The following is a 27,505-nucleotide window of genomic DNA, read 5'->3' on the forward strand; positions in this document are numbered from 1 at the left end:
ATCTCGATCAAAATAAGTAATGTGCCGACCTTGAAGATTCCTGCCGACGCTGTCGGTGTATTGACTCGCTTCTTTCTCTTCATGGTAGACCGAATGTTCTGTCGTCCATGGGAGTACTGCTTCGTGACCATGCTTACCGCGTAACCCAGGTCGTAACGTGTAAATTGATTGCTTACCTACGAGGGGAGGTGGTTCGGGATGGTATGTTCTTCCTTTTTTTGTCAAAAAATAATAATAATTAAATATTATATAAATTTTATTATTCATGCACCACTCGAAAAGATAAAATGGTTTTATTATCTTTAAAAATTTATCAAATATTAAAGAAAGTTATCGTCGACGTTTGAGTCAATTCGATATGGTCCAAACTCGAGAGTGAAGTAGTGTTCAAGATGGTGGCTAAGGTGACTCTGAGGTGTTCCGAGGGAAAGGTGTTGAGCTCCCGAAGCGCCTTCTGCACTAAGATTGATGTCAAAAAAAATTTCTCAACTCGATCCCTTCGATGCTTAAGTTAGTGACTGAGGTTTTTAGTGGGTGTGAGTTTTTTTTTTCTTTGGAAAAAGAGTCCATTTAACGTTAAGGATTAGCTTTTATATTTGACTTTCGAGAGGATAATTTGGAACCACTCTAACTTTTTTTCTTTCGGTGTTTTGTCCACATGACTTAGAACTTTTTTCGACTTTTGACGGACGATATATTTTCGACTTTTATCCACACGAACAGATGGGTGGGGGATGACTTGAATTTTTTTTCCATGATAACTTTCATATAACGATTATCTTGCTCAATAATGATTAGCTATTAATATATTTAGAACAATAAATGCAGAAACCACTAAATTGGGGTGATTTGTATAAATTTATCTTTCCAATAAAATGGATTTAACAATGACATCATGTACTATTTGGGGATATCTTGGTAGGATAGTAAGGGATTAAATGGGAGTATAAAACTTTTATTTTACTTTATCATAGGCATACTTAAGTGCGAAGGAAACAACCATCCACAATATATCCTCTTTAAGGCTCTTGACTTGCTAATAAAGCTAATAATCTACATTTTTAAGTAACAACTTGATAGCTTGAAACATGTGAAATTATAAACAATATAAATCATACTTCAATTCAATTTGTCATGTTGTCACATCGAGATCGAGAAATCCGGAAACAAAACAGTATCAAATGTTACATGCCATAATACTTGAAGAGACCACTTGTCATTCAGAAGCTACACACATATATATCTTGTAAATTTGTGTTTCTTATTGCCTTTGAAATGGCATGCCTAAAGTTCTTGATTATTTTATGCATTATATTTTTTTTTTTTCTAGCCATAGGTCTTTAGGACCATACAATTAGCAAGAAGTAAATGGTTTCTTTGCGTTGTTTCTTTTAATTCGATATTAAAATTATAACCTAGTCATCGTTCTCTTCTAATCGTTATCTTAGCAACCTTTCTTCTTCTTGTTTATCGGGACATCTAATTAATGTAATATTACACAAATATGTTTTAGTTCGAGTTCGTATGTATGTCATTTGATATATTATTTTTAAAAAAATAATCTTTCCTCCCCTCATATATTATAAACCATCTTATCATTTTTTATATGATAAAACACCTAAAAAGAGATAAATAATATTTTAATCATCATATAGGTCAATAAAAAAATTAAGAAAAAAATAGAAAAGTACAACATGATAATTACAAACTAAACACTAATAAAGGCCGAATGAGATCATTGATGGGAGTCAATTTGATTTTTTTTTGTTCGTACGAAAAGCATTATAAGCTCGTGAGGTGGCAAACGTCGAATGAATTCAATGTGACCATCAAGATGATCCATTCAAATAACCATATTGATCGAAAAAGACGTACATCGAGATCATATAATGCAATGGAAGCCATCATAGGATGAAATGACGAGGAAGTTTCTTTTATAATGTTGAAACCCTAATGGAGCGGTCATCATGGAATTTTTTTCTCAATCTAAACAGAAACTATTCGTTGACTTTAGCTGAGTTGACGCCGCATGTGTTGATTGGGAGCACAAAAACCTGTATCGAGTCGACTAATACATCCACATGACGTGGGAAAAGTGACTGCAAGATAAAATTACATCAACTAAGAAATAAGATTGTATTCAGGTAATATTATGAATTATATTTCGTGAACAACCCAAAAAAGGACTTTATTGTGATTCCAAACTGTGCAGGGAGCAAACAGCAGCATTCCCTCCCTCCCGAGGACTGTTGACTTTGCTCTCGGTCGTCGAACCTGTCTGGCATCCGGCATATCAGAAGCCCGCTTGTACAATCCATCCTATGTCTCATCGCTTCTTGCTACCATCCAATTTCCACGCAAAAGAGAGATCTTTGCTTCTGTAACTCCATAGAGGAGAGAGATCCCGAGGAAAAAGATCTCTTTTTTGCTTCGATTTTGATGCGTTGCTCCGAAAGATACAAAAAGGAGCCGCCTTTTGCTGACGGCAGAGAGTTCTTGCGTCCGGTGGCACCCCGGTCAGCTCCTGGATTGAGAGATTAGTCCATGGAGGCGAGCCACGGCCGGGCACTTAGCAGCAACGTGAGCGAGATCGAGGAGGAGGCGCCGGCGATGGAAGAGGAAGACATGGTTTACGTCGCGGTGCCGGCGGAGTACAAGGCCGGGAAGTCCGCCTTTTTCTGGGCGATTCAGAACACCTCGAGGGACCAGCCCATCGTCCTCGCCCACGTCCACACCCCGGCGCAGCTGATTCCCATGCGTATGCCCCTTCTCTTCCCCTCGCATGTGGGCTAATTCTTGACTTTACATTGCAATGTTATGTGTTCTTAAAGGATTCCTTCCTCTAGATCTTGGGTCCGGTGAGTTCCCATGCCGAATTCCTGCTGTTACGATTTCTTTGCTGTTCCCCGCTTCGATGAAGGGTTTCTTCTGGGGGGGGGGGAAGGCTTCATTTTTATGGGTCCTTTGAAATAGTATAGTCATCCGGAAATCACTTGAGTTTCTAGGTTTCGATTCACGTAGTTTTGCTTACGAAATCTGCAGTAGAAGCTGGTCGATGCTGGCAACATATGAAGCAAAGAAAAATCATGTTGAGCTGCTTCTGTACACTATTAGATCATGGAAACCCCAAGACTCTGTTTGCTCCATCCCTTCTTAATCAAGTCAAAGCTTCCAGGAAACAAGAGAAGTTCTTTGTCAACTGTTATGACTCATTAGTAAACACAGAAATCGGCTTTCTTTTCCGATGGTGTGTTATGCTTTGATTTACTATTGTCCGTGCCCAATTACCAAAACTGGATCTTTTGCTCGAGTTCAAAGACCACTCTTTTCGAAGATCTACATCGGTTGGGTTTCTTCTCCTTTTATACCTTTGTTCATATATACAAATCACAACTTTAGAGGGTTATGTTTTGTGATCACTCGGACGGACAGTCCACCACTGGTAGTACCTGAATGGCAATTCAAACGAGAGCTCGAAATTTAAACTAGAACATCTGTACGGTATATGATTTAGGTTTTGTTGGGGTTTCTGATTACTGGTTGCCATAATCAGCATGATATCCAGATGAAAAATCTTAAAAGTAACCCGATTCTTAATTGAGTGCAACATAGTAAATGATAGAATCAAGAGGTCTGACCGGCAGCGATCGGTTTCGACATTTTAAACGATAACTAGCCTCCATCTCATTATCAGAAACATCCTTTTTTATTTCAAGTTTTTTGTTACCATCTAAGTTCTCTCTTGAAGTTACTATTCATTATCTTTTATCGATCATTCTGATACTAGAACTTCTTTAAAGGCAACTAATTCAAATTTTCCTCGATTTCAGTGGGTGGCAAGTTTCCTGCAAGCTCGCTCAAGCAACAGCAAGTTAATGCTTATAGGATGCTGGAGAAAGAAAAGATGAATAAGAGTTTAAATGACTACATCACTATAAGTTCACAATTGAAGGTGATTCATTCTATGGCTTCTTTCATGTTCATTGCCCTTTTAGCACTGTTGAGCTTTTATAGATCTAAAGGGGAGGAATCCCCCTTCCTTCTGGATCTATTGATTTATATAAATGATTTGTAACTCATCTTTTGATCCTCTCAGCGAAAAGTGGAGAAGGTGGTGATTGAGATGGATGATATTGCAAAAGGGCTTGTTGAGCTCATCGAACAACACCGGATCACCAAACTCATCATGGGAGCAGCAGCAGATAAGCATTACTCCAAGTATGAACTACATCCCTTGTTGTGTTGCATATTTTAACAAAAAAAGAAAAAGGCTGCAACAGCTTTCGCCGACAAGGTTGCTTATCTCCAAGAAATTAACATGTCCTATTTGCAGAATAAAATTATGTTCATGCAGTATCTATATGTGCTCATCATTGGTTTCCCTTATTGACATCTTTGAGAAAAGCATGGACTAAACTATTGGTCTACTCCCCAAAGTAAGACTAGTTGTTTCAAGCCACTTTTGACCTCATGCAGTAGGACCTTCTGTTCCGCTCATCCATAATTCTCGTAGAATTTTTATGACCTCAAATAGTTATTTCTTTAGAGTCAACCTCATACTGATAGAAAAGGCCTGGGTGATGTACCCATCTAAAATACTTTGATGATTGCTTAGAAATTTCCTGCTTTGAAGTTTTGACCCAGGTAGGAGGACGGCTTGCTGTTATTTATTTGCCACTTCTCTACTAGGAAATCTTGAGAGTCTATACACTACTCTACATTAGAGGCAATAGGTTAATGACTTTTGTTATTCAATAAGACTACAATATCAATCAAATACATAGAAAATAGATGTTTTCTTCCTAACTAGAAATTTGACCCAAAAGATTAATTGAACTCAAGATACCACTTATTTACTCCATTTTATAGCCGTGAAAGTAAAGGACAAAACTAATTGAAATATGCAAAAACAGAAAATAAATCAAGTGCAACTTGAATCATAAAGAAAATGAAAAAAGTTTATGGCACATTAATCGATGGCATTGGACTTCAAAAGAACAGATATGTTATACTTATTATTTATACATGAATAATACCACATTATAATGAAAAATAGAAAGAACAGAAGATAATTGGGTATTCTATTTGATGCTAACTCCTAACCAATTCAAGATGTTTATTTTACAGGAAAATGAAAGAGATTAAATCCAAGACAGCAATCAGTGTGAAGCAACGAGCTAATCCATCATGCAGGATATGGTTCGTTTGCAAAGAAAAATTGATTTGCACCAGGTGCGAATGTTCTTAAGCATGACTCTCTCTCTCTCTCTCTCTCTCTCTCTCTCTCTTTTGTGTTGATGATTTTGATCACGAATTTGTTTTTTTCTACCACTAATTTGTTAATTTTTAAAGAGACTTTCTTGTGTTTTAGATTAAAATCCATGTGTTTGATCTTTCTTTTGGTTTTCAGCTCTAGATTTAAACAATGAAAATTTTGATTGTTTTCTTACATTATACTGTTTCTTTCCATTTCTGCAGGTTGTCCTTCTAGTGTCAAGAATTATTAGTATAACATTAGTTAGAATTTTAGTCCAAAAAGTCCTAGTATTTGCAGTCCGTATGCTTTTGTCCTTTGTAATTTCATTGAGATGTTGATATTGTCTAAAAATAACATCTATAATTAATGGCATTGTCCAATCTTAAACCACATTAACATGTATTCTTCTGTAAACTAAGATGTAGTCTATATAGATGGCACACCTGTGCCACTGTGTGAGAACCACTTAGCCTTTGTACAGATTTCCAGAATATAAACGATTATAAATAGCATTTATCTCTAAACAATCATGCATTGTCACCTAAGGCATGGGTGTGTCTGGTTAATTACTTTCCTTATATCTGAGAGAGAATTCAAGGGGAAGATCTCCACTTTGCACAAATTTAGCTTGTGCCAAATACTTACATCTCCTGGGTGCAAGTGCACAGGCTTTTCTAGAGAAAAGGGAACAACCGGGGTATAACTGGTCAGTCTCTTTGATTTGGTTAGTACTAATGTGCAAAGAACCATATCTGTTAGATTTTCCTGTATTAACTAGAGAACCAAATATTGAATGCTTCCTATAACTCCCCCAGTCATTGAAACAAACTGGATGGTCCAAATTGATCATTGTTTAGTGATTGTTTGCAAAACCTTTTTATTCTTTAGTAACATATCTTTCATTATATGAAAATTATAAATGTATGGATTTATACTTCTTTTGACAGTGAACCTAGTTCAGATGCATCTCGGATATTACAATCACCTATGATGACCAGCCGAAGCTCCACATACAGCCAATGTGAACAGTTGAGATCACCAGATTCATTCTTAAGACAAAATGAATCATTTAATTGGCATGGAAGCCATATCCAAGATCTGCCCGTGCATGCATCTACTAATTCTAATGGAGGTAGAAATGTGGCAGCATTGTCATCTCCCTTGCCTGTTGAGCTTCCAATTCCTCAAAGTAGAGTAAGTATGGGGGGGAGTCCATCTGATCCATGGGCAGGAATTTCAAGGAGTTCTCAGAGTTCATGTCGTTCATCATCAACAAACTATGAGGAAATTAGCAACTTCAGTATGTTATCATTGGCCAATTATGAAGAGGCTGAAGCTGGGTCAGTGATCTTAACTTCAGTGCATGATTCCGAGAAGGATCTCCCTTCTGCACCTTCCCATCATTATCTTGTGAGTTCTATATCACAATCTATTTGTTCATGGTCTCGTGGGAAAAAAAGCAACGGAAACCAAGTTCAGTTTGTAATCTTGCATGAGCTTAAGTTATTTTCATTTAAGGTTTTCTTGTTCCCTTTAACTAGCCATCAAAGTGTCATGGCAACCTCATCTCTTCGATAAGGCAGCCTTGGCAACATGTTTCGGTTGTTTTAGCGAGTTGATGGTATTATTATAACACTCTAATTTATTCCTATATTGGAAGTGGGTAATGAATTGACTTATAAGATTTAGTCCTTCATTGGAAGTGAGTAATGAATTGACTTATAAGGGTATGATGAGTATACTATTATTACTTTAACCTTAAAACATTTTAGATAAGTCAGTTCTGTATTAAAGGTCTGCAAATGATTATTTTCTAGAAGTGACATGCACAATATGTTCGCATATTTTGATTCTAAAAAGGGCCTCATTTGACATGAAAAAATAATCCATTCCATTTTACAGGAAGATCTGGGGTCAGATGGTGTTGTGTATAATAAACTTCAAGAAGCCATGAAAGAGGCTGAGAACTTGAAGAATGAGGCTTATGAAGAATCCTGCAAGCGCCGAAAAGCTGAACTGAATGCAGTTTTAGCTTTCCAAAAGGTATATCTTTTCCATCATAAATCTTCTTGATATAACATTAGTTTAGAATGCATGATATATAGTTCATAGTTGTCGTAAAGATTGTTTAAAATTTTAGTCATCTCAAAAAGAGATTAGAAAATTCTCTATGGAAAACCAATCATTTACCTCCAGTATGTTGACAATTTTCCCTTTCAGGCCAAAGCATCAGAGAATTTATACACGAAGGAGGTGAGACTCAGGAAAGAAATCGAGGAAGCATTTGCAAGGGAAAAGTTGGAAGTAGAAAAGCTAAAGAGTCAACACTATGAAATTTCTAAACGTCTCCAAAATGCAATCGAACAAAAGTTGGAATTGGATCTTAAGATTTCTGAATCTGAACATGTTGCCAAAGAGTATGACAGAAAACTCACAGAGGCGCATCATCTTCTCTGTTCTCTTCAATCAGACTATGATTTGTTGCAGCAAGAGCGTGATAAAGTAGTTAAAGAAGCTGAAGAGCTACTTCAGAAGAGACAGCAGACATCTAGCATTTCTGGGGCTTTCAGCTTGGAGTTCTCCTCGTTGGAGCTTATGCAAGCAACTGAAAACTTCAGCAACTCATTGAAGATTGGAGAAGGTGGATTTGGATGTGTATACAAGGGCTTTATTCGCAACACAGCTGTCGCTATAAAGTTGCTGCATCAACAAAGTATGCAAGGCCAATCTGAGTTCCATCAAGAGGTAATGTTGAGGTCCTCCTAATGTTCAAGTACAAGAATGTCTATTGCTCATGCGAAGTGAGTGTCTGTTCTTTCAGGTGACTGTCCTCAGCAGGGTGAGGCACCCAAACCTTGTCACTCTTATTGGTGCTTGCCCGGAGATCTTTGCTCTAGTCTATGAGTTCCTCCCTAATGGAAGCCTCGAAGACTGTCTTGCCTACACGAACAGCTCTGCACCCCTCACATGGCAGGTCCGCACACGTATCATCGTGGAGATATGCTCTGCTCTGATCTTTCTTCATTCAAACAATCCCCATCCTGTCGTCCATGGTGACCTCAAGCCTGACAACATTCTTCTGGATGCCAACTTTGTGAGTAAGATTGGTGACTTTGGCATCTGCCGTTTCCTCAAACAGTCCAATACCAGCACCACTCTCTGTTGCCAGACAAATCCCAAAGGCACCTTTTTATACATGGACCCTGAATATTTCCTTACAGGAGAGCTCACACCACAATCCGATGTTTACGCCTTTGGAATCATAATCCTACGCCTCTTGACAGGGAAATCTCCCCTGCGCATTGCAAGAGATGTACAGGAAGCTGTGGATAATGGAGACTTGCATGCAATTATTGATAAATCTGCTGGAAACTGGCCTTTTGTGCAAGCAAACCAATTGGCACATTTGGGCCTAAGATGCTCAGAGATGAGTAGGAAGAACCGACCAGATCTTACCCAAGAGGTATGGAGAATAGTTGAGCCTATGGTGAAGGCAGCTTCATTGTCTGTGTCATCACTGTCACTTAGGTCATTCTCCTGTGACAACAGCCGCATACCTTCTTACTTCATCTGTCCGATCTTCCAGGTTAGCATTAACTACTCTCCGCTATCATTGCTTGAACTGTAGACATGTTTTCAAAGTCATTTCTTTTCATAATATGGCAAAGTCACCGTCCATTGATTACCGGGAAACATGCTAAATTTGTTGTGTTTATACACAATCTCAGGAGACAATGAATGATCCACATATAGCAGCAGATGGCTTCACTTATGAAGCTGAAGCTATAAAAGGCTGGATCGACAGCGGTCATGATACATCACCTATGACAAACTTGAAGCTTCCAAACTGCGAGCTTATTCCGAATCATGCACTACGTTCAGCCATTCAAGAATGGCTTCAGCAGCAACAACAGCAAATCTGATTCTCTCTCTCTCTGTTTTCCTCTTCTTGTACAGTTGAAGTTCTTCAGTTGTTGCAGCTTGTATAATTTTCAGCATCTAAATATTCCCTGATACTTGAATTTGGATACAGGGTGTGATAGGTATAAGGTAGGAAAAGGAAAAGGGAAAATGTAGTCACAGAAAATGCTGCATTAAGTTGTATCATGTGGTTAATTTTTCTTGTAAACATCAAAGCATTATTTTTCTTTCTTCTCAACATGTTCATAAGCTGTTCTGCCCGTCTTGATTTGATTGAGTGGAATATCATACTTCCTAGGTTTCAAATGTGTAGTAAGCACACTATTCTGTGGAATATCATGTAAGAAAGTTTCCAATTGCTCAAGGAAAGTTCATTTTTGTCTAATTTTCTTCTGTTCCTTACTAGCCTCATAATAAAGAAAAAAAATTGTAATCATAATTCTTAATCATAATCTAAACCATAAAGGAATATGATTAGTTGATTAAAAGCAATACAAAATAGATTATGATGTCAAAATTAAGTTCTTAATTGTAATCATAATTCTTAATCATAATTGTTCCTTAATCAATATGACTTTTTTAAAATTTTTAATCATAATCCTTTTTCAATCTCTACCTTACACATAAATACTTTGCTAACATTAAAATTTTTAGATCATTGGTCGTCGAAATATCATATTCACTCTCAATTAAATATTTCTGTCACGTGTGAAGCAAATGTTTTTAGTTAGTGAGTTTCTAGTTTTTGTTAGGACTCTAGCTAGGAGAGTCCTAATATAGAGGAACATTCATGTAAAACCTGCCTAAGTCGACCCCTATTAAAAAGGTAAAAAGGCCGACTAAGGTTATGAGGTTATTTCTTGACGAAGAATTGAGAGTTGTAAAGGAATAAGAGTCAAGTCGAGTTGTTCTTAGATAAGCATTAAGAGTTATAAAGGAATATGAGTCTTGAGTAGGAGTGCTATTAGGAGTTAGGGTTTAGAAGTCCTATAAATAATCATGTATTCCTCCTCTTTTGTTAAGCAATAGATGAATCTTTTCTGTTGTCTTTGAGCAACAACTTAGAGAAAGAAACCTTATAGAGTACCAATGAAAATCTAATAGTATTCCACCTAAAAAGTGAGGATAATGTGATTTTGATACGTTTGGATCTGCAGGCTCATATTCTCTTTTGCAGTTTATTGTTTCTGTCACTGGTAACATTGCTTAGGCCAATACGTTTAGGAGACGAGTTTTCCAATTTTCTTTAAATATTAGACGAGGAAAAAAAAAACTATTCTTGGAAGATTGCTATGAGTCAATCCTCGTTGGCCTCTTAATAATTTGATTCATGATTTGGTGTGATCACAAATCAAACTGAATCCACCTCAATAATGAATGAAGCTGATTGACATCGTGTCTAGTCCGCTTCACTGAGGCGTGCCAAAAAAACAAAAGTCCTTTCTTGGAGAGGAGGAAAGAGAGCCTCTTTCTCAGAGAGCGTACGCCTTCCCACAGAGAGACATTTCACAGAACAGAGAGAGAGAGAGAGAGAGAGAGAGAGACGAGCCTTTTCAGAGAGACTTGTCGTCATGGTGGCTGGCGCGGGGCCCGGGCACATCATGTGGCCAGCGGAGGCGAAGGACCATGGCGTGAGTTGTCTCCCACATGATGCCAGACTCGTGCTGTCGCTTCTCCCAATCATGTTGTTTGTCTTTCCACTGCTGCTGCCGCCGATGATGATAAATGTGCGCGGAGATACAAATAAATTAGCAGCAATCTGGTATTGGCCATATCAATACAGAAGAGATTAAATGTCATAGAGAAATCAGAATGCTTGAACTCACATAATATAGATTTCAAATTGGATATAGTAGTCATGGATGGATAATGACAATATAGCGCAGGTGTAAAGGTTGTATTCTAACCTGTCCTGTGGTCCAATGAGGTGGCGCAACAAGGAACATCGAGCCGGTAGTCTCTTTATCCTTTTAGTTGTCATTTCTTCTGGGGGAGAACTTCTGGTCATAGAGCTCGGACAGCAAAACAATCAAAGTTAACGGACGATAGCTTCTCCTTAGGGTAGATGGAGAGCAGATAGAGCGGTAAAATATACAGAGCTATGGCTGTACCAAGTGACCAGAATCCATTAAAGAGGAAAGAAGATGACCCGTTGGGAAAGGAGAAAGGGACAAGAGTGTCCTACAGGCCTCCCTGTCTTGGTCCCTGCAAAACCTGTAAAACCAGTTGAAATATGTCAATGGATTTGTAATACAAAATGGTAAACAAAGGAAAATATGGACAATTTTAGGCAATAAATTGAAACCATCTTTTTGTTTTCACCTTCAGCACCGCTATAAAGAAACCAGAACAGTCCTTAATTCCCTTCACATACTGTCTTTCGTTGCTCCAGAAGCTGGTAGAGGGAAAAGGAGTCAGAGAGGATGGAGGGGAAGGAGGAGGATGTGAAGCTTGGAGCCAACAAGTTCTCGGAGAGGCAGCCCATCGGGACAGCAGCTCAGGACAAGGACTACAAGGAGCCACCACCAGCCCCTCTCTTTGAGCCAGGAGAACTCAAGTCATGGTCCTTCTACCGGGCTGGAATCGCAGAGTTCATGGCCACCTTCCTCTTCCTCTACATCACCATCCTTACCGTCATGGGGGTGGTCAAGTCCAACAGCAAGTGCTCCACCGTCGGCATCCAGGGAATTGCCTGGGCCTTTGGAGGCATGATCTTTGCTTTGGTCTACTGCACTGCTGGCATCTCCGGTAACCTCACTTATGCCTTCAATCCTTCGTTGTTCTTCTTCTCTCATGTTTGTCCAGAATACTACCGACAGCAAAACTCACCTCCTGTTTTGTTGTGCAGGTGGCCATATCAACCCTGCTGTGACCTTTGGGCTGTTCCTGGCGCGGAAGCTGTCCCTCACAAGGGCTGTCTTCTACATGGTGATGCAATGCCTGGGTGCCATCTGCGGAGCTGGTGTGGTGAAGGGGTTCCAGAAGGGAGTCTATGAAAGCAACGGTGGCGGAGCCAACGTAGTGGCCTCTGGCTACTCCAAGGGCGACGGCCTGGGTGCTGAGATTGTAGGCACCTTCATCCTTGTCTACACAGTCTTCTCTGCTACCGACGCCAAGCGGAATGCCAGGGACTCTCATGTGCCTGTAAGTGCTCCTTGCTCACTGTGTAGAACTGGTGTCATGTTGTTCGTCGCTTTTACTTGCAGACCAGAACTAGATCAGATAATTTTTCTCCTCAATATTTTGGTCTGGATGTACAGCTCCTTGCTCCCTTGCCTATTGGATTTGCTGTTTTCCTGGTTCACCTGGCAACCATCCCCATCACCGGCACTGGCATCAACCCAGCTCGGAGCCTGGGAGCTGCCATCATCTACAACAAGGACCATGCCTGGGATGACCATGTAAGCATGTTCAGCTTAGTGAGATAGTAGCAAAGAGATGCACAATTAAGCTGTAAATTCCAATTTTCAACAACAATTCTGATGTAAATTTTGTGTTTCTGATGCTGCTTCCTCAGTGGATCTTCTGGGTTGGTCCCTTCATTGGAGCTGCCCTTGCTGCCATCTACCACCAGGTAGTCATCAGAGCCATCCCCTTCAAGAACAGATCCTGAGCACTTTCCCTTCGAGGTGTCTACCTTCTGTTTGCTGATGATCTTGTTGTGGCCTTCCTTTCATGTTCTTTTCCTCTACTCTTTGATTCCACTGTTGTGCATTTATGAACTTGTGACTTACTGTTGCTAATCAAGCGTGTAAATTAAGTAGCGGTGTAATGGGTTTACCATCTTACTGCTGCTTCACGAGACCTCTTTCTCTGCTCTTTGGTTCCACTGTTGTGCATTTATGTACTTGTGACATACTGTTGCTCATAGTGTCGTTGTAATGGGTTTACCATCTTACTGCTACTTCACGAGTCATCTTTCTTCCCAATCTCCACGAAGCAAGACAAGACCTGGTACATGGGTAAACCTGTGACAGATGCTTGCATCAATCAATGGAAGGGAAAAGGACATCGCCTAGAATACTGTGGTAGGGTTGGCGCACTGCAAGGACAATGATTGAACTGTAGTTGGATAAGCATTGGGTCACACAGGTTGTTGCCATAACATCATCCGCAAGAAATCAATGTTCCACTGCTGAATCCTAGAAAATGGTAGAAAACTCCATGAGATTAACCTGGTTTATCCTTTTGGTGCCGTAGAGCAGATGGGGAGAAGATGACCCTTGTGCTGAATTCCTCCAAGCTCTCATAAAATTAACCAGCGTAATGATCCTTTGAAGTTAGATAATCATCAGAAAACCCTAGAAAGAAAACTGGGGGATCATCTCCGGAAGATCTAACCCCGATAGATGCTCTCGTAAAAAATGATTTTGATGGAAGCGTGCGTACCTCGATCAGTGGGAATAGGCTTTATCGGCTCATCTCGCAATGGCCAAGACACTTCCAGGCACCGTCCATGGATCTCCTAGCCATGATCTGATCCTCTCCTCCTCGGGAACAAAAGTGCGAGTCCAGCGGCCGCGTCCAGGGAACTTCACTCCAAATCTTTTGCCGAGAAGTTTCTCGATCTACGAAGACCGCCACCGACGACGCGCCGCCTCCACCATCATCGATTCAGGGCACGCTCATGATGATCGATGTGGATCAAACGCCAAGAGCCGTAGTAATCTTCGGATTGTGAGATCGCGGTGAGGGAAAACCAAGGGGAAACTAGGAACAGAGCAGTTGGTTTCTCCCGCTACCGCTTTATACTTTTCGTGCTTATTTACATATTGGTATTTTTATTTTAACATATTTTACTGCAGATAAATTTTAATCTCGTGTTTTTATTATTTCGTTCTTTTTTATTTTATTTTCAAGTAATTTTTATTCTTTATCATCTTTATATTTTTTACTTTTTGATCTTCGTCTCATCACGATGCTCTCACTTAAATAATTTTTCGATAATTATTATAATTTATTGGACCTATTGCTGTTCACTATCGTTGACGTCGTCTGTAAACCAAGATTTGTTGCCACTCGTTGATAATCTTAATATTACTTGATAAGCATCAATGTTATTGTTGTTAGAGCATTTACCTCTAACTTATAATTATTTTAAAAAAATTATAAATAATAAATTTATAATCAATCGAGACGAACATAATGAGGTGATGGAGTGAGTAGTGGTTAACAATGCACGCCCGAAAAAGAAGGTGATAGTAATCGTTCATACAAAGATCATATCATTTTTCAGAAATAAGGGATGCTCTCCGGAAACAAAATAAATAAAAAAATCCAGAATGAGAAAAGAATGAAAATTTAGGGCTTTTGAGGGAATAAACTCTTTTATTAATATTTGTTGAGTTATTTGTACTTAGATTTCGACACCATCTCTTCCTTTATTTTTTTTTTTTGTTTTAATCATAAATTACTATTATATACTAACCAAGCATTTAAACTAGAATTATTATCAGTTGTTTGATTATATATTATTCTTGAATATTGGTAATACCATCACCAAACCTCCTCTCTAGTTGTTTTATTTATTTGTATTTTTACTCCTTTCATTCGTACATTAGAACACTAATTTGCTACTGGTTCTTAATTAACAATTCATTTACCTTTTAATTGCACACTGTCTTCTTTTCTATCTTAACATCCCATTTAATTGTAATAGACTATCATTTATTGTTGTTTCGTTCTATTTCAGTTTCGATTTAATTGAAATCATATAGGAAAATGAGAGAGAGAGAGAGAGAGAGAGAGAGGATGGTGTAATTGATGACAGGAGGTGGTTGTCTTGGATTCATTGTCACTGAACCTACAACATTTAAGACATATCATGAAGCAGCCTAGACCAGCTTCTTCCATAATTTTCTGAGATCAGTATATATTTATGAAAGAGACACAAGATGACAATTTGAAACATTGTCACAATCCAAACCTGAAACCACCAAGCTTTTGAAAAGGAGTGCTCAGAAGCTATGAGACATCAAAGTCACATCTCAAACCCATATGCAAGTAATGGGAATATCACAAATATAGTCAAATGAAAGTCCTGTTAAGTACAGCAAATGTTTCATTCATATAGAGGCTCTTATTCAGTGACTCATCTTGAAGTAAAGGGCCATCTTAAGTGCTTTACAGAAAACAAGTTCTTAGAATACCAACATATAATACTACCTTTGCCTACAATTAAACCATTACAAAATTAAGATGTGTCACGGTAAAGATCTGCTAGAGGAGGTAAAGAGGAGGGGGTCAGGAAGAAGATGATCAAGTCTGTGATGATTCTTCTATTAACTAGGTTAATTGACATAAATGTTTAAGCTGCTAAGTAGATGTACTACTTGTTCAGCATGATACTAGTAGAAGAAATCATCTATACACTAATGTGTTTTCATTTTCACAGAAAAAAAGATGATTGAATGATCACAATTACCCTGTTCTGATTTGATCTGCATGAGGTATTATCAACCAATTTGATCTAATGGCACACTTTCTCTTTCTACTTGGGAGCTCCTTTTCCTATTCTTCTCTCTTCACAATGTATTCTTTCCCCTGGTTTTGATTTGATCTGCATACTTCCCTCGATATTAGTCAGTCCTCTGCCACTAAATGTTGCTCGATCGGTGCACTGATCATGCTGTCATTTATAATTAGCATGCCTCGACTCAACAAGCAGGACGAGTGCAGATCATTTTTCTTGAGGAACATTAAAGAAGACTCATGTGTTCAACATGGAAAGCTCACTGGAAATTAGTTAGCGTAGTCCTTTTCTTTGATTACGACGTCAGGTCACAGTCGACTTTGTCGACGTTCCCGTGGTTGGTAAACCTCAGTCATGGTTACTCGAATCGAATGAACAGCTTGTGGGGGGTATCAGCCATTAATGGCTGTGTCTAAATGAGCTGCTAAAACTGTGAATGCTCAGCTTAATTGCTCTTGAAGCAGAGCATTTAAGTGCAGCATAGAGGACTGCTAGTTCAAACAACAACACATCGAAGCTTTCCATGCTTTAAAATTGCATTGCATGCATCCCCTGTCTGTCAAGATAATGAAAAGAAACACAACATGATCCCCAACATTATATCAATGTTTCTTGTTCTCCTAACTTATTATGACCCTTTCAGAACAGCTCTTATTGAAAACCATACCTCAATCAGTAATACTTGAATTTGCTTCAAATAAATCTATTGTAAGACACAATAATTCTTTCTCTTCCTCCAACTCACGCCAACTTGTTTACCTGCTTTCTATCTACATTTCGCCACACTTCAATGCCGCCACAGCACCGCTCTTAGCACCGGTAGCTCATGCTGTTGCCGCCGCAGCCTCAGCAGGCGGCACCACCTCCGGCGGCTGCCGAGTGGTGCGGAGCTCATCGGCCATAGCGGTGAGGTCGCGATCCTGTACGTCCATCCTTAGCCCGTTCTTCATGAACAAGGTGAGCGACATCTTCTGCTCGACGCGGTGGCCGGGGGCGACTCTCAGGCGGTGCCTTAGCAGCACGGCAGCGGCGATGGACTTCATCTGCAGGTACGCGAGGTCCTTTCCGAGGCAGACCCGTGGTCCTGCGTTGAAGGCGACGAACTTGAACGAGTCGTGCGGTTCGAACCGCTTCCCGTCCGGCGAGAGCCATCGGTCCGGTCGGAACTCGAGGCAGTCGTCTCCCCACACGGATTTCATCCGCCCCGCGGAGTAGATGGAGTACGTGACTGAGGAGCCCGCGGGCACGAATGTGCCGTCGGGGAGGACGTCGTCGGCCATGACGTACTTGGAGTCCTCGGGGACGGACGGGTACAGCCGGAGTGTCTCGGACAGGGCTGCTTTGAGGTAGACGAGTGCGTCGATCTCCTCGAACGCGAGCGGGGAGGCAAGCCACGCGCTGGGATCGCTGCCGCGGGATTCCCCGAGGACGGCGGCGAGCTCGAGCAGGATGCGGTGCTCGACGGCCGGGTAGGTGGAGACGAGCCAGAAGAACCAGCAGAGGGCGACGGAGGAGGTGTCGCGGCCGGCGAGGATGAAGTTGAGCACCACGTGCTGGAGAAAGGAGTCGGTGTAGGTGCCCTTCTTCATGAACCGCGAGAGGAGGTCGTCGTAGTTCCGGCCGTCCCTGAGCTCCAGCTTGCGGGCCTTGATGATGGCCGATAGATAGCAGTCGACGTGGGCGACGCTGCGGGAGAGCGTGGCCTCCAAGCCGACTTGGAGCCACTTCTTGAACCGCCAGACGAACTCCGGGAAGATGAAGCGACGGAGGCTGGCCTCGGTGGCACGGTCGAAGGCGGTGGCGAAGGCGTTCTCAGGGAGGCCCGGGGCGAGCGTCTCGGGGTCCTTGCCGAAGGCCAGGCCGCAGATGTTGTCGAAAGTGAGCCGGAGGAGCAGGTCCTGGAGATCGACGGCGGTGGACTCCTTGAGGATGGGGAGGAGGCGGAGGTGGATGGAGTGGCCGACCCACCGCGACATGGCGGTTCGGAGGGTACGGGTGGTGAACTCGAGCGCGGCGGTCTTGCGTTGGAACAACCAGGTTTCACCGTCGGAGTTGAAGATGCCGTCGCCGAGGAGGTCGAGGAAGACGGCGTGCCACGTGGGGCCCTTCGGGTAGTTGTCGAATCGGTTCTTGAGGACGTGCTCCAGGTTGCGCGGGTCGCACGTCACCGTCACCAGCCCTTGCCGGCGCGCGAGGCGGGGGAGCGCGCAGATGCAGGTCTGGTACGTGCCGCCGGTGCCGCGTAGGTTGTCGGAGATCCACTCGTGCATTCGCTCCGAGTGCTGGATGAGACCGGGGAGGCTGCCCACCACCGGCCACACGCGCGGACCGCGCAGTCCCGATGCGAGCCGCGTGAACCACACCACGTAGGCGACCATGCACGCGACCACCACCAGCACCGTCGCCACCTCCATTTTGCCTCCCTCCACTACACGCTTGCACTCGGTATCACCTGTTGAAGGAAGATGACGTACTGTTGATGGTGGTGGCTAATCTTGGGTAGCTACCACCATCTCACAGGGAGAAAGCGTGTAGATCAGAGGTGGTAATGTGGAGGGAAAATATAAAGAAGAGAGAGAGAGATGGAGAAGAGGGTAAGGGAAGGTGGAAAATTTATAGAAAGGTGATGGAGTAGCAGAGCGGCATTTAAGAGGCCAGACTGTGCTCTTTCTTCCCACCAGCTACCACCTCCCTCTCTCACTCATAAGCAGCAGCACTGCTTTCTTGAGCTGGTCTTCTCTGCAACTCGAACTCCCATTTATTGCCGTCACAGGACGTTGGGGTCAATCTGAGACGGCTAAACATGGAACAAGAGATCAGAACCATAATCCAGGTCATACCTCAGCAGTACTCCTGCAGTGCCCGCCATGGAGGAAGAAGGGTACGTGATTAATCTCAGTGGCTGCACCTAATTGTTCAAAGGAAACAAGGCTTATATAAATAGAGGCATTGAATGGGGTGATGGGGAACGTAAATAGGATTGGTTGGATGGCAAAGTTTTATTGCCACTATTTAATGGGACTGTCCCCATGAAGAAGAGGAATAAAGAGAGAGAGAAAGAAAGAGAGAGAGAGAGAGATGCATATAAGGAGGCCAACGGAGATGAGGAGGGTAAGAGAGGGTGGGACGAAGAGAAGGGGAAGATAAAACTGGCCAACAGCTCTTTTGAGCATTGGCCATCTGATGCTGGAAGTTTCGTACTCTCCATGAAGAGAAGCGGAAGCTGTGTTTTGGGTGCGATGGTTTGGAGTTGGGTGACCAACTCAGCCAAAGAGACGAAGTACAAGGATCGAGTGTTGGATCGAATGGATAACTGGAAAGACTTCAGCTAACTTTCAACTCTAATCAGAAACGTTGACTGAATCTTAGACCTTCATTTGACGATCACGTGGTGGATGGTTTAGGGTATTGCAAATCATTTATTACAATCATCCCTATATATTTGTGATTCCACTCGTAAGTTTAGTCCAAACCTTGGGAGATCTAAGCTGCTGCAACAACCGCAGTGTTGGGTGGCTACCTGTTGATGATGGTGTACGTAACATTTTGCTTGGTGCTGAAGCCAACCCGCATGCATTACGTTAATTTCGACCATGCAATAGTCTTTTCTTTTCTTAATTTGTCCTAATATCTTTTATTTTCACTCCTCTTATATCCACGTTAATTCTCGAAATTCCATACCATATCGCATATGATCGAATCATCACTTGCATGACAATCCTTTCAAAATCAAAAGAATATATTGTGCGCCATCTCCATCTTCTCTGAAATTGATCCATCTTATTATAATCTCAGATAGTGAGTGATCTCTTTGAATAAACCTTCCATATGGTATGCATGCTTTCATGGTGGCACGAGATCAAGTGCCTCCAATCTTAAATGCTTACCAATCATCCCAAAAGACCCACTTAAAATTAATTTTGTTCTAGCATGTGGTACCTGAATCATATTCAATTCAGAAATTAAGATTGGATGGTTGGCGTACTCGGGTCCAATGGTAGCACCATGATTAAGTCTGAGTGTTTAATGTATAACTACAATGCAGGTTCCATTAATAATCTGACCTGGGACTGGTCAAGTGTCAAGGATTTATTTGAAAGATGTGACACCTCAATAATCTAACATATGGCACTTCATTGATTCAGTATAGTATATAATGGCCATAGCCTAACTTGGTTTTACCATTTGCCGTGTATATAGGAAAGTTTCTTATTAGTTCCGAGTAACGATTTTAATTTCAAATAATACTATTCGTATCGGGCGGTACGTATTAGTTTGCCAGTAGACCAGTACACTAACCACCTGCTACTGGACAGTATCGTCGATTGGGACTGCTTTCGCCTTATTACCATCTTAAATCGATCGGTGACGGTTGATTTCAATTGTTGTTGCTCGTTACCGAGCAGTATTAGCCGAAGGAGAACCGAGAGAGAAGAAAAAAGAGGGAAAAGAAAAGTCTGACGCCACTCTCCTTTGATGATCTCGATTCATCGTCGCCTTCCCTCGTCGGACACCGCATATGAGATGTTGCCTCCTCCTCAAATGAGGTGACGAGGCTTCAACGTCGTCGTCGACTTCTCCTCATCCATGCGAGGAGAAAAAGCATCATCCATGCGACATTTCTTCTCTACACGAGCAAAAGAAACAAGACGATGACATCGTCTCATCGCCCTTTTTTTGTAAGGGGAGAAGGAAACCTTAGTTTTTTCTCCCCACATGGGTAGGAAAAGAGGCATCGTCATCTTTTTTTTCTTATATATATATATATATATATGTATATATATGTGTATATATATACATATATATATATATATGTATATGTATATATATATATATACATGCTGATGTATCGTTCGGTACTCTATATTTTATCGTACCAAATTACGCTCAAAACTTCGATATGGTATGAAATTATGATCTTTGATTACAAATTCATTTATTATTATGCTCACAATCTGTTAGGGTAAATATTTCACACCATAGATTAATCCTCGCACAATAAATATTATGTAACTATATGTCATTAAGATTTAAGATTAAGTTTTCATATCTGATTAATCATAATTTCATCTTTGAAAGAATCAATATTAATAAATATATTTAATCTTACAAGTGCTGAATTATCTTTATTCTTAGAGACATTTAAAGCGGACAATTTCTTAACCTTCCACCCACTCATTTTTACGAGTGTGTGACATTCAAGAAGGGGTTGGGCAGACAAGGTGAAACCATAATGGACTTTGAGTTAATTATTTCCTTGGTGTTGATTCTTTATGGCAAAGAGAGACTTGAAGCCTAGTAATCTTCCTGCTGCTGCTCAAGCTGACATCACCATATTTCCATCTACTTTTTCGTGCCATTGATAGCTTCTCTACCGAGGACAACAACCTCCGACCATTCCCAGTGGGTTTTGCTTCAGATGCATTGCAGTGGCTAGAAATTTTCGCCATGATCTCAACTGAAACCTAGAAATTTTCGCTGAACCACACTGGCCTTCTCCGAGGAATTAAAGCACTGCCACATTCAAGTGTGCCAAGGAGACTGTAAACACAGTTTCCCCTTGAAAACCTTTGGCCATAATGCATCCAAAGAGTCTCATAAAGTAGCAGTGAACAACCAAGAAGAAGGTGGTGACAACATATGTTGACCCATGCCATCTTAACTAGGTGCATTATTGTGGTCAAGGACATCCAACACATTATCACTGTTGCATTATGTTTTGTTGTGTGCCAGTTGAGCACTAAATTAAAATCTGTACTAAAGCACTGTGTTTTTTTAGCTACGTATTGGCATGCAAAAATTTCCGATGCACTTTGCAGGTTGGTAGGTTGTATGAAGACAGTATAGAACCTCTTAAATGTGCAACTTGCTGTATAATTGGTAGCTCTATAGTGGGATACGGTCCGAGGTGCATGTCATAAATGCTGTCAATACCAACACCCAGAGAGAGAGAGAGAGAGAGAGATGTTTTCTTTTATTTATTTATTTATTTATTTTTATTAAGAGACAAGAGAATAATTCAATTAAATTAGGAAATCTTAATTGATTTAGAAAGGAGTAGAACATTTCTTATACAAACATCCCATGACTCGGATATAATTTGAAGGTTGGTAGGCTGTACGAAGATTGTTAGTGTAAACAACTTTAAGCCGTGGCCTCGGGGGCGACACGGCTTGGTTCGGGTCCGGATAATGGGGGATTTCCTTGGGACATTTCTTGGGACTGCCGAGATGGTCGTTTATGGTGGTCCGATTGGGACAGGGTCGTCGTCTCCTCGGGGCAGGGGGCTCCTCGCCTAGGCGTTTTGTGATAGACCTCGACCTTCGTACCTGCACAAAGGTCAGGCCGGGGAGCTCGGCCCGACCCCTCCAACGATCGAGTTAGTGTGGGGAGCAGCGGATTTCTTTAGCTTTTTTTCCTCCCCCAACTCCTCAGAGCGTAAGGGTTTTTATAGTAAGAATTACCGTTGCATGATGTGCCTGCCCGTAGGGAGCGGGATTGTACTTATGGTAGCGTCTGACATTGTCGTTGCATGGCGTGAGGGATCGAGCCTGAGCAGGGTGTTAATGTGCCTCGGCAGACGTTCCGATTCGCGTTCACCGGGTGGCTCACTAGATTGAAAGGGGCGAAATGCGTCACCTGATGCAGCTGATGTCACGTGAGTCTTATCGCAATTATTACCCTCATCAAAGACAGTATAGGAATTCTTAATTGTATAGTTATATCTTGATACATAATTTATAGGTCAATAGTGTATTTCCAGTCAATATCAACACCTAAGATGGGTTGGGCTACATAAGACTGGGCTTGCCTTGGCCCCTTTGTTTTGGGCCCACTAACACTCGCTGGGCTTATTTTTGGGCCGATGTAATCACAGTGGTCAATGTGACCTATGACACCTTAGAAGAGAGATTTTTTGCTTCTATTTTTTGTCATTTTTTATTTTCCTTTCTTCTTTTATTTCCAAATGAATTATGGAATAGTGGCATACATAGATTTCAAAATCGATGATTATATCTTCATTTTATTGTAGTTTCTTGTGTTGATTAGAGGGAATTGTGGATCCCAAATGAAGGGAGAACACAATTTGGTCATTGCCTCCACGATTAGGACAAGCCAAACTTGGATCCCTGCCGTGCAGGTCAATCTGTCTCACCAACTCTTCCTTCCGTGTGGGGGAAGCCATCTGAACGTAACATCACATAAGTTTTAGTTCAACCACTCACAAAAATGCTTCTAGAAAAAAATCTAGTGCTGTATGATTATTAATATACATAAAATCCAATAACTTTTATGTGAATTACATGGCACTAATTCATTTGTTTATTTTTATAACACTTCTTATTAGTCTCACATCACAGATAGACAAGATTAAGATTGATTTATAAGAATCTGATTAGTATACTACTATCAGACTAGTTAGCCGATCAATTTTATTATTATCACATGAAATGACATGAGTTTGGAAGATAGAATGCATGAGAAATGTGATGACAATGAGTCTACTTATTTCTCTAATATTACTCATCTCAACATCAGTTAATTTTATTTTTGTACATTATCTTGGTACTAGAATGCATATTAAATGCATAAGATACATGTAAAATTTAGTTGTGAACATTGTAGACATTCCAAATTTAATTTAGTTACTTATAAGCTTCATTGTAAAAAAGAGTTATAGTTCAAGTGTTCTCTCTTTAGGAGGACTTATTTAACCATATTGTTTGGTCTCTGTCAACTCTTCATCTAAATTCATACAGTATCATATCTTGGGAGATATCCTAATGGTTACTATGTAATGTGAGCATTGTATACATACTGTTTGATGGAAAACAATAAATTTAGAGAGAAGTCCACACAATATAAATGCATTCAACAAAAAGACTGTGTACAGCCACATCAAGTCCACCATGAGAAAAGAAGTCACAGCACAACTCACCCTGCCATCAGTCCCTTTCCCAGAAATAGGCATCAGCAATACCTATGATGCTGGTCTCTTCTTCAACATCCCTTGCGTCCAAGACCTTCAGGAAGAGCAGGGACCCTCTCAATGACATATAAAAGCTTGGTTTGTCTCCTAAAGTCAATTCTCCTTTTGACCCATCATTCCACTCACTTCAAGAGTCTCCAACAGTGTATTTGGGGGTCACATTCCATATTATATTTGGCTTCTTGGGAAATGTAGAATTAGTATCACAAATGCTGAATGGTGGGAGGGGGACAACATGCATGGATTTTTTTTTTTTGACTCCACTGAGACCATGATTAATAATTCAGCTTGGACTTAAACACTATGGAGAAATTTGACATAGTGAAGTCTTTAAATATATATATATATATATATATATATATATTAGCCTATCTCAAATATGATTTAAAATGTTATATCATAAGCATATTATTTCCTCAAAGTTTGTATAATTTTAATGGTAATAATCCCTCTAGTTCAATATAATATAGTTAGTAGATTGAGATTCGTTTAATTATTAAAATTAACTAACTAGACGAATCGTTTCACCAACTAAGAACGATTATCGTTAGCTTAAGTGGTCCACCAACTAAGAATAACATAGTTAAGCTTTACCCATTAGCATTTTTAAGAGGAGTATAAGTGGTCCACTTATAGATGATTAAGTTGATAATGATGTCCCATGTTCTTCCAATTTTTTAAGAGGTGGAGTAGTAAGGTTGTGGATGGATGCATTTGAGTTTATTATGTGCCTCTACAAAAGTGACACAAATGTTGCTTGGCTTAGATTTGCTATTAATGTGCATGCAAGTGGACACAAATCATGGCACTTGTGGAGGCCAATATGTTCTATCACCAACTTGGATTTTCTTTTCATTTGTTAGGACTCCAAATAGGTTCCAAGCAATAAACATTCAAAATGTTAAAAGAATATCCATTCATTTTAGTTAATGTTTCTCAGTTGACCATAGCATTTTAGAATGCAGTTTTAAATGATTGTTATGATTATTAGAATTTTTCCTTCTTTTAATTCAAATTATTTTTTAATAACTATAATTAGTTCGATTAATCTATTTTCTTAGTAACGAATGTTAAGGTATATGTGCTGATGGTAAAGACGATATATGTATATCGTAAATGGAAGACGTGAGATAATTACTATAATAATAAGAAAAGAATAGATGGAGACTTAAAAAAATATTTTTTTGAATATAATATTTTACCAATGTCAATAATAAGTAATTAAGAGTTTATGATTTATTAGTATTGTTACTGTACATTTATTAGAGGGGTATTTGTTTTCAAATTAATATCATAAAAGTTACTCTATCATCATTTGCAATAGTAGTAGTGGAATTAGGAAGCATCCAACCTAGGAAGATTATACTAAGATCCACAATCTAAATCACAAAAGCAAGTGACCCTACACCTCCATCAAGAGACCAATGGAATGGTCCATCTTCCCCAATGTTTCCCCCTCTTTAAGGGGTCGCTTGCAGGGGAGAAAGGAATCAATTGTGAGATTATTTTTTGGCTCTTAGAGGAGGGAAGCTTAGAGGGTGATGGGTTGCAGGGGGACACACAGCATGGGGATGAAGCAGAGGAGAGTGACAGATTTCTCTCCTTCTCTCGCCTTTCTCTTCATGCATAGTTGGGAGTGGTTTAAACACTTCTCTGCACTCTGCGCCGACAACTTTTGCCATTGATAAAGTTTTGGGATTACTAATGGAAATGCTACTTATCTTTTTAGTTACCTTCTTATGGAGATCTTAGTATTATGGAGCATAATTTTTTTTATGTTTTCTTCCATGTTTATATAATGAGCCTTAGTCACTATCATGTGGCTCTATTGCCACCTGATATGAGAATGTTCAGCCCCCCTGCCTGTAAAAAGCCATGGCAGAGACAACATGGTGTTGGATGATTAATGCAGTGTTGGAAATATCCAAAGGGAAGAGACCAATAAGGGCCACACCTTAGGGTTTGGCCTCATATAGGATTAAGTTGTTGTTCTTTTTTGCTTCCATCAAATGATCATAAGCCAGATGTGACTGGCTGCTGGTTTCCACCTCGGTAGGTAATGTAGATCGAGAACAAACACTTGTAAGACAGGCATTTAATATGTGGACTGCACTCTTGATAGCATACTACTATTTAAACCACTTCCCAACCAAGCATGTTGAGACTGGTGGATCTTATCGAGTGTCATTGTTGGAATGTATATTATGCTTTGTTTAAGACATGCCAAATGAGGAGCTTTAGCAGCACATTGTACTCTGTCTGTCATCATTCCATCTGGAACAAAAGGAAGCATTATCTTTGATTGTGTTAATCGCTGCTGTTTGCATGAGGAAGCAGAAAGCAGCTGTAAGAAATAACATAGTGTAGAAAGAGAATCATAATTTGAGGTAGTCTGGAAGTTTATGGTATATTCAAATAAGTTTCTATTCTTCTACTGAGCTAAAGGTTTCATCAATATCTACTGCATCTGCAACTGCTGGTTTACTGCCCAAACTATATATGTGTTTTCAATGATTTACTTACTTTGTGAAGATGCATTCAGAAGCTTAGAACTTAATTATTAAGCTGGAGCACTGAAGAACATATTGGTGATCTTTTTTAGATATCAAGTGATGCAGTTGTGGTGTCTTAATAGAGTATTTCTTCAGTGCCAAGTGTTTGCAGTAACTATCAACCTTATCCAAGAATACAATGTAGTTTGCAGTTCCCTTAAGCTGAACTTTCTAAGTTGTATGACTGAATGCAAACCAACCAAGAGGCATTAATTCATAACATTTTTCATAATATTAGCTAGCTATTTTTTGTTGCAGCAATGAAGGGTTTTTGGTGAAGTTGCTCTTTACATGTTCTTAAAAATGCTATGTATGATAAGTGGATATGAAAGTAAAATATGATGCATTATACTGGTAGAAGTTTCCACAACTTTTAGGATTGGTTTTGGGAATCTAATGATACACTGATTTGTAAAATTCAATATCAGTGAATACACAGAAATTTTTTTTTATAAAAATATATGTTATGATATCATTCGATATCGTTATCAATATTTAAAACTTTTTTTTGAAATAAATGGTGAAGAGGAGATGTATTAAAAATTTAAAAGTTAAAATCTTTACCGACTAAGTTGATCGATATTTTCAATAATTAAAACTCTATTCCACATGATCTCCACTTTTTTTCTTTTATTTGAATTTTGATTGTTGTCTTTTTTTACCTTAATTGCAATACTACTATTTATAATATTGCAAATAATTAGATATATAATTACTATTTATAATATTTGATTTTGTATATTATTTATACAATTCTTATGATTGTGATCAACCTTGACATCAAGAATTCAGCTGCCTTGTGTGTAATTATCAACATAGGGTTCCTATCTGCCACATTTGCCTTCAAAGCAATCCAAAAGGCTAAAGACATCTCCATCACCATCTATCTTGTCTCACATCATTTAAGTGATTGCCACCAAACATACACCAATACATGTTATGGAGCAAAATATCATACCCTTTCTCTCTTTTATCATCATAATTCTTTATCTCGATGGATTGTACAATTATGATTGATTTTTATGTCTTAAAATCGATCTACTCAAGTTATAGAGATAACCCGATTCGATCTTGATCTCGACGTATAATAAGAACCATTCTTTATTATAAATCCAAAAATTTTCGACATGAAAACTACGAAATAAATAAAAACTCGTATTATCATCGTCAACAACATCATCATATAATTTTTTATAAAATATTTCAAATCATTAACGATTTAAAAAAATATTTTCTGTTGTGATTTTTTTATGATGTGACAAAATTCAATGAGCCTATTTTATCCTTTCTATCATGTTGATATAGAACAATAA

General features: G+C 39.8%; 3 protein-coding genes across 3 annotated transcripts; 2 read left to right on the forward strand and 1 right to left on the reverse strand.

Moving 5' to 3' along the window:
* Positions 1–2,233: 2,233 nt before the first annotated feature.
* On the forward strand, positions 2,234–9,438 carry LOC103984480 (U-box domain-containing protein 33). Its single transcript, XM_009401979.3, has 9 exons — positions 2,234–2,758; positions 3,831–3,952; positions 4,097–4,218; positions 5,128–5,232; positions 6,205–6,667; positions 7,160–7,300; positions 7,478–8,002; positions 8,079–8,843; positions 8,986–9,438. The coding sequence occupies exons 1-9, from the start codon at positions 2,545–2,547 to the stop codon at positions 9,178–9,180; spliced, it is 2,652 nt and encodes an 883-aa protein (XP_009400254.2). The 5' UTR covers positions 2,234–2,544; the 3' UTR covers positions 9,181–9,438.
* Positions 9,439–11,537: 2,099 nt separating this feature from the next.
* Positions 11,538–12,995, forward strand: LOC103984478 (aquaporin PIP1-1). The gene is made up of 4 exons (XM_009401978.3): positions 11,538–11,926; positions 12,027–12,322; positions 12,439–12,579; positions 12,696–12,995. The coding sequence occupies exons 1-4, from the start codon at positions 11,602–11,604 to the stop codon at positions 12,789–12,791; spliced, it is 858 nt and encodes a 285-aa protein (XP_009400253.2). The 5' UTR covers positions 11,538–11,601; the 3' UTR covers positions 12,792–12,995.
* Positions 12,996–16,174: 3,179 nt separating this feature from the next.
* LOC135612364 (cytochrome P450 86A2-like) lies at positions 16,175–18,712 on the reverse strand. Its single transcript, XM_065108558.1, has 2 exons — positions 18,491–18,712; positions 16,175–18,153 (listed from the first exon to the last, which is right to left on the reverse strand). The coding sequence occupies exon 2, from the start codon at positions 18,062–18,064 to the stop codon at positions 16,475–16,477; it is 1,590 nt and encodes a 529-aa protein (XP_064964630.1). The 5' UTR covers positions 18,065–18,153; positions 18,491–18,712; the 3' UTR covers positions 16,175–16,474.
* Between the last annotated feature and the right edge of the window lie 8,793 nt (positions 18,713–27,505).

This window comes from Musa acuminata, chromosome BXJ2-5 (assembly GCF_036884655.1).
Source record: "Musa acuminata AAA Group cultivar baxijiao chromosome BXJ2-5, Cavendish_Baxijiao_AAA, whole genome shotgun sequence".
Lineage (NCBI taxonomy): Eukaryota > Viridiplantae > Streptophyta > Magnoliopsida > Zingiberales > Musaceae > Musa > Musa acuminata.